Source organism: Bison bison, unplaced genomic scaffold (genome assembly GCF_000754665.1).
Source record: "Bison bison bison isolate TAMUID 2011002044 unplaced genomic scaffold, Bison_UMD1.0 scf7180017864238, whole genome shotgun sequence".
NCBI lineage: Eukaryota > Metazoa > Chordata > Mammalia > Artiodactyla > Bovidae > Bison > Bison bison.
The window spans coordinates 1,516,287-1,523,828 of record NW_011494810.1 but is presented as its reverse complement, the minus strand read 5'-3'; the positions used below and the strand labels follow the sequence as shown (position 1 = coordinate 1,523,828).

Genomic DNA, 7,542 nt, shown 5'->3' with positions numbered 1-7,542 from the left:
AAAAAAAAAGAATCTTTTAATTTCATGGCTGCGGTCACCATCTGTAGTGATTTTGGAGCCCCCCAAAATAAAGTCAGCCCCTGTTTCCACTGTTTCCCCATCTATTTGCCATGAAGTGATAGAACTGGATGCCATGATCTTCGGTTTCTGAATGTTGAGCTTTAAGCCAACTTTTTCACTATCCTCTTTCACTTTCATCAAGAGGCTCTTCAGTTCTTCACTTTCTGCCATAAGGGTGGTGTCATCTGCATATCTAAGGTTATTGATATTTCTCCCTGCAATCTTGATTCCAGCTTGTGCCTCCTCCAGCCCAGCATTTCTCATGATGTACTCTGCATAAAAGTTAAATAAGCAGGGTGACAATATACAGCCTGGACATACTCCTTTTCCTTTTTGGAACCAGTCTGTTTTTCCATGTCCAGTTCTAACTGTTGCTTCCTGACCTGCATACAGGTTTCTCGAGGCAGGTCCGGTGGTCTGGTATTCCCATCTATTTCAGAATTTTCCACGGTTTATTGTGATCCACACAGTCAAAGGCTTTGGCATAGTCAACAAAGCAGAAATATATGTTTTTCTGGAACTCTCTTGCTTTTTCGATGATTCAGCAATGTGAGGGGTCAAATGTATGTCCCTGAGTACAACACAGACTAGATCAGTGGATTCTCAAGTATCTTCTTCCATGTGTGATTCCTGGGAGGAGATGTCCCTGAAAGATCCCAGCTCCCTGTCCTGGTGGCAGGACAATGCTGGACTTTCTGTCCCTGTGGTCCTCTGATGTCACACTGAGCTAAGTAAATGCATACCTGGGACTTAGTCACAGCTGCTCTTAATTAATACACCGATTCTATTACATCAGTGGAATTTCCCTATTTATAGATAAGGAACAAGAGGCCTAAAAGAGTCATTTCCTGTCTGGAAGGAAATTTTCAAAAAATATGTGTAGCATCTTCCCACTAGCTATCTATTTTACACATGGTAGTGTATACATGTCAGTGCTACATTCACAATTTGCCCCACCATCTCCTACCCCCACTGTGTCCACAAGTCCATTCTCTATGTCTGCATCTTTATTCCTTCCCTGCAGATAGGTTCATCAATATCATTTCTTAAGTCCCATGTATATGTGCTAATATACGATATTTGTTTTTGTCTTTGTGAGTTACTTAATTCTATATAACAAGATCTAAGCTCATCCACCTCACTACAATTGACTCAAATTTGTTCCTTTTTGGGCTGAGTAGTATTCCATTGTATACATGTACCTATTTTGTTATCCATTCCTCTGTTGATGAACATTTCAATGTGTATGTGTTCAGTTGCTTATTCATGTCTGATTCTTTGTGACCCCAAAGACTGTAGCCATCAGACTCCTCTGACTATGGAACCTTTCAGGCAAGAATACTGGAGTGTGGTTGCCATTTCCTACTCCAGGGGATCTTCCCAACCAAGGAATTGAACCCACGTCTCTTTTATCTCCTGTATTGGCAGGTTAAATGTTTACCACTGTGCCGCCTGGGAAGCACGTTGGTGGACATTTAGGTTACTTTTAAGTCCTGGTTATTGCAAACAATGCTGCAATGAACATTGGGATGCAAATATCTTTTTGAAAAATGGTTTTCTTCAGATAAATGAATGGGATTTATAAATGGGAATCCCATGAATGGGATTGCTGGGTCATACAATACTTCTATTTTTAGCTTTTCAGGTGACCTTCACACAGTTCACATTGGCTATACAAATTTATATTCCCACCAATGGTATAGCAAGGTTTCATTTTCTCCACACCCTCTCTATCATTTATTGTTTGTAGATTTTTTTTTGATGATAGCCATTCCATCCAGTGTGAGGTGATATCTCATTGTAGCTTTGATTTGTATTTCTCTAATAATTAGTGATGTTGAGCATTTTTTCACATGCTTTTTGGCCATCTGTTTGTCTTCATTGCAGAAATGTCTATTTATGTCTTCTGACAATTTTTTGATTGGGTTCTTTTTTAATTGAGCTGCATATGCTCTTTGTATATTTTGGAGATTAATCCCTTGTAAACTGCTTTGTGTGTAAATATTTTCTCCCATTCTGAGCCTTGCTGTTTTGTTTTCTTTATGATTTCCTTTGATGTGCAGAAGTTTTAAAGTTTAATTAGATCCTATTTATTTTTGTTTTTATTTTCATTACTCTAGAAGATGAATCTAAAAAGATCTTATTGTGATTTATGTCAGAGAGTGTTCTGCCTATGGTTCCCTCTAAGATTTTTTATAGTATCTGGCCTTACATTTAAATATTTAATCTATCTATAGTTTGTTTTTGTGTATGGTGTTAGTTGGTGGTGGTTTAGTCGCTAAGTCATGTTTGACTCCTGTGATCCCATGGACTGTAGCCCACTAGGTTCCTCTATCTATGGGATTCTCCAGGCAAGAATACTGGAGCTGGTTGCCATTTCCTTCTCCAGGGGATCTTCTAGGCCCAGGGATTGAACACAGGTCTCCTGCATTGCAGGCAGATTCTTTACCACTGAGCCATCTAGAAAGCCATATTTCCAGTATCTACCTTCAAAATAAGAATGCTTGGGGTGTCAAGGTAATGTTTCTAATAATACATGTGGATGTCCAGTTTTCCCAGCACCACTTTTTGAAGGGACCACCTTTTCTCCATTGTATATTCTTGCTTCCTTTTTCATAGATTACTAGAAGCGCCTGGTTCAGGCTTTAAATCCCATTTCATTGATCTATATTTCTGTTTTGTGATACCACAATACTCTTTTGATTACTGTAGCTTTGTAGTCTACTCTGAAATCAGAGAATCCAATTCCTCCAGCTACTTTTTTTCTTTTTTTTTCTCTTTTCTTTTGAAATAAAAAGAGTGTATAGGAATCCAAGATATTGCATCGCCACACTGATTGATAAACTCTAGTCATTTTCTAGTAGCATAGTATTATGGCATCTGTTTTACTTCTTCCTTTCCATATCTCTTTTTTTCCTTATTGAGCCTGGCTGAAGGCTTGTCAATTTTGGTTATCCTTTATGAAAATCAAGCTCTCGATTTTATTGATCTTTTCGATTTTTGGTCTGTATTTCATTTAGTTTCTACCACTATTTCCTTCTACTGACTCTGAGCTTTCTTTGTTCTACTTTTCCTAATTCTTTTGGATGGTAACTTAGGTGATTTATATGAGAATATCCTTATTCCTTGAGGTACACTTGTGTTGGTATTAAAATCACTCTTATAGGTTTTTGCTGTATCCCCCGTATTTTGGAAATTTGTGCTCTCATTTTCTTTTTTGGGGGGGGGAATATTTCCTGATTTCCTCTTTGATTTCTTCGTTTTCTCATTAGGTTTTTAATTATATGCTTTTTAGTTGCCATAGGTTTGTATTTTTCTCATTTTGTTTCCTATAGTTGCTTTCTGGTTTCATACCACTGTGCTCCAAACATGCATGATGCAGCTTCTATACTTGTAAGTTTGAGAAGACTTGTTACCTGGGCTATCATGTGATCTACCCTGGAGTATACTCCACAAGCACTATAAAAAGTGTGGTTTTTAAAAAATTTAATGTTCTTTATGTATTTATTAAGTACAACTCTTCTAATGTCATTTAAGACCACTGTTTCCTTAGTGATTTTTTTGGTCTAGATGATTAGTCCATTGATGAAGATGAGTTGTTAACATTTCCTGTTGTTCTTGTATTATTGCTAATGTTTCCCTTCATATAAGTGAATATTTACTTTATCCTTTAGTTTCTCTTATCTTAGGTATACAAAGCAAAAGTCACTCACTCTTTGCAACCCCATGGACTTTACAGTCCATGGAATTCTCCAAGCCAGAATACTGGAGTGGGTAACCTTTCCCTTCTCCAGGGGATCTTCCCAGCCCAAGGATCAAACCCAGGTCTCATGCATTGCAGGCAGATTCTTCACCAGCTGAGCCACAAGGGAAGCTCTAGGTATATATATGTTAGCAAATATTTTTAGTATGTACTCTTCTTGTGTTGATTCCTTTCACATTATGTAATACACTTTGTCTTATGCAATAAAGACAAATTTTCTTTGAAGTCTATTTTTTCTGGTATGAATATTGCAACCCCCCTTTCTTATAAAGTTCACATGCATAAAATACCTTTCCATTCCCTTACATTCATTATTTGTGAAAATTTAGTCTGAAGTTAGTCTCTTATATGCAGTATATAGATATGTGTGCGAAGTTGCTCAGTCATATCTGACTCTTTGTGGCCCCATGGACTGTATGTAGCCTGCCAGGCTCCTCTGACAGTGGAATTTTTCAGGCAAGAATACTGGAGTGGGTTGCCACTTCCCCTTCTAGGTGATCTTCTCAACCTAGGGATTGACCTTGCATCTTCCACATTTCCTGTATTGGCAGGCAGTTTCTTTACTACTGCACCACCTGGGAACCCCACTCAGCTACCTTATGTCTCTTTATTGAATCATTTATTCCACTGGCACTTAAAGTAATTATTGATATGTATGTAGTTACTGAAATTTCATTACTCATTTTCCAGTTTTTATGGTTCTTCTAAAATCATTCAGGATAATAAATGTCATTTGAGAAAAATTATCTTTAATTAACCCATGTTGTACCACAAAATTAATCAAAATTTCCAAGTTTTTCTTCTCCAAGGCTGGGAAAAACTTTGTGAAAGTAGGAAAATGCACAAATAAAAATGGAAAAGTAGGGAAATGGACAAAAGAAAATGAACAAAAAAATCAGCAGATAGAGGGGGAAACTTAAAATAGCGAGTATACAAATAGTCTAAAGTGTTCAAATCAAAGAAATGGAAATTTTAAGAAACTAATACAAACAGCAAGTTCAACACCCAGAATCTGATCAAACAATAGGGATTCCTTGTTTTAAGGTTTTGAGTCGTTCTTCAAGGATGATTCTTCAGATCCAGAACAATTTTCCTTTTTATGACTGCCATCTGAAAGAATCTTTTCAGAGCGCTCTTTATGTCTTTATTTCTTAGACTGTAGATGAAGGGGTTCAGCATGGGTGTGACCACAGTGTACATCACTGAGGCTGTTGCACTTGAATGTGAGCTGTGGGTACCAGTAGAACTAAGGTACACTCCTAGGCTTGAACAATAATATAAGAAGACAACTGAGAGGTGCGATACACAGGTGGAAAATGCTTTATATTTCCCCTGAGGTGATGAGATTCTATGTATAGAGAATAGTATCTTAGAGTAAGAATAAAGAATACCAGCCAGGGGGCCACCACCCAACAACACTGATGTAAAATACATAAAAACATCATTAAGAAAAGTGTCACAACAGGCAAGTAGTACAACCTGTTTGATTTCACAGAAAAAGTGGGGGATTTCTAAGTCTGTACAGAAGGACAGCTGTAAGACCAGTAAGCTTTCTAACAAGGAAAACAGGGCACTAATGATCCAGCACAGCAGCACCAGCAGTCCACAGAGTCGGGGGTTCATGATGGCCGTGTAGTGCAGGGGGTGGCTGATGGCCAGGAAGCGGTCATAGGCCATCACAGTCAAAAGAAAATCATCCAGTGCTGCAAACTGCATGTAAAAATACATCTGGGCGATGCACCCTCCATAGGATATAACTTTGCTCTGGATCTGTATATTTATTAGCATCTTTAGGATTGTCGTGGTAGTGAAACAGATGTCAACAAAGGACAAGTTGGAGATGAAGAAGTACATGGGAGTGTGAAGACGGGAGTCTGAAATGACAGCCAGGATGATGAGCAGATTTCCAAACAAAGTGATCAGATACATGGAGAGGAATATTCCAAATATGAATGGTTGCAGTTCTGGTTCCACTGATAAACCCTGAAGAAGAAATCCTGAATTTTGTGTATCATTTCCTGGTACCATGTGCTGGTGTTGATGACTAAGAATAAAAAATACATATATAATTTTGCACAAATAAGTATTATTATTTAAAATGCTACAATGTATATTTTAAACCATATATATATAAAGTAAATATATATAAAACATTTAATAGATGTTTTACAACATCTCTGACTAGGAATTCTGTTAGAGAGAGAGGAAATATACAGACTTGTTGGAAAGTCTGTACAGACTGAGTAGGAAATATACAGACTGAGTAGGAAAAGTTATCTAAAGTCCTCAGGTAGTCCTATATAGATGGTTATATGGAGAAAATTTTCAGACTTTCTCCCAAGGAATCATGCATTAAACAGTTGTAATGAGAAATATTTTATGCATTTGAGGAACATATGGTGAGTACTGGCCATTTTCTAGGCATAAGATTGTGAGAAACAAAAGCCAAATGATATAATGACAGTGAAAAAATGTCATGTGACATAGTGACATATGTGAAGATAGAAAAACCAGTATAAAAACAGTGGATGAGGGTGTTATTTATTACTGAGAATTCAGGAAGACCTAAAAATGATGAAGACAAAGTTATAAAGCTAATGATAGTTATTAATATATATGCATCTAAAACAGAAGAACCGACATGTATAAGGCGGTTTTTGAGATCTAAATGGAGAAAGCTGACAGCAACACAAGAAGAGTAGTGGATTTTAACACCCTGCTTACATAGCGAATAGATCATTGAAACATAAAGTCAACAGGAAATAGTAGCCTTATATGAAACATTGGGTCGGAAGGACACATTCTTCTTAAGTGCAAATGGACCTTTCTCAAGAGTAGACCATGTACTGGGAAACAATACAAGTCTTAATAAATTTAGAAGATTAACATTATATCAAGCATTTTCTGATCACAATGGTATGAAACTATAAGACAACTATAAGAAAAAGTTGGACAAATCATAAATATATGCATGTCAAACAATGTGCTACTTAATGATTGGAATATTACAAATCAAAGGAGTCATAAAATTTATGTATACAAATAAAAATGAATGTATGACATACTTACACCATTGTGATAAAACAAACTTAGTAATAAGAGAGAATTGTATAGTAATCCTTATCTACCACAAGAAACAAGAAAGATCTAAACAAACAATCTAACTTTATATCTAAAAGAATATAGAAAAGGAGCAAAGACCCAAAAGTTAGTAAAAGAAAGAACATAAGAAAAATCAAAGCAGAAATAAATTCTTCCAAAAAATTAAAAGAGAGAAGACCATCCTTATGAATTTTGTGAGGCCAACCTTATCCTGATACCAAAACCAGACCATGACAACAAGGAAAACAAGCAAATTATAGCCCACTATTTCGGATAAATGTAGAACAAAAAGTCTCAACAAAATACTAGCAACTGAATAAAAAAATACCTTAAAAGGACCACACACCATTATTAAGTGGGATTTGTTCCTGGGATGCAAGGATGGTCTAACATCTGAAAAGTAGTCAACATGAAAATCCATAATAAACTAATGAAGAATAAATACCATATATAACAATATGGATGTTATAATGCAAACACAGAAGATCTTGCAGAACACCAGCTGAGAATGGGCATGAGTACCTGACCACCAGAAAAGAATACATAGTACCACCCAAAATTTGGTAGGACAAAGTAAATGGGAGAAAAAGAGGAGAGTGAGCAGAACTGCATCTGCA

General features: G+C 36.5%; 1 protein-coding gene across 1 annotated transcript in view; it reads right to left on the bottom strand.

Annotated features, from left to right (window-relative positions):
• The window catches only part of LOC104993405 (olfactory receptor 7A17-like), a 14,462-nt gene extending 8,611 nt beyond the window's left edge, over positions 1-5,851 (bottom strand). Inside the window, exon 1 of the mRNA XM_010846640.1 lies at positions 5,303-5,851. Coding sequence (XP_010844942.1) covers positions 5,303-5,851 — 549 coding nt within the window. The remainder of the gene's footprint in view (positions 1-5,302) is intronic.
• Positions 5,852-7,542: the final 1,691 nt, after the last annotated feature.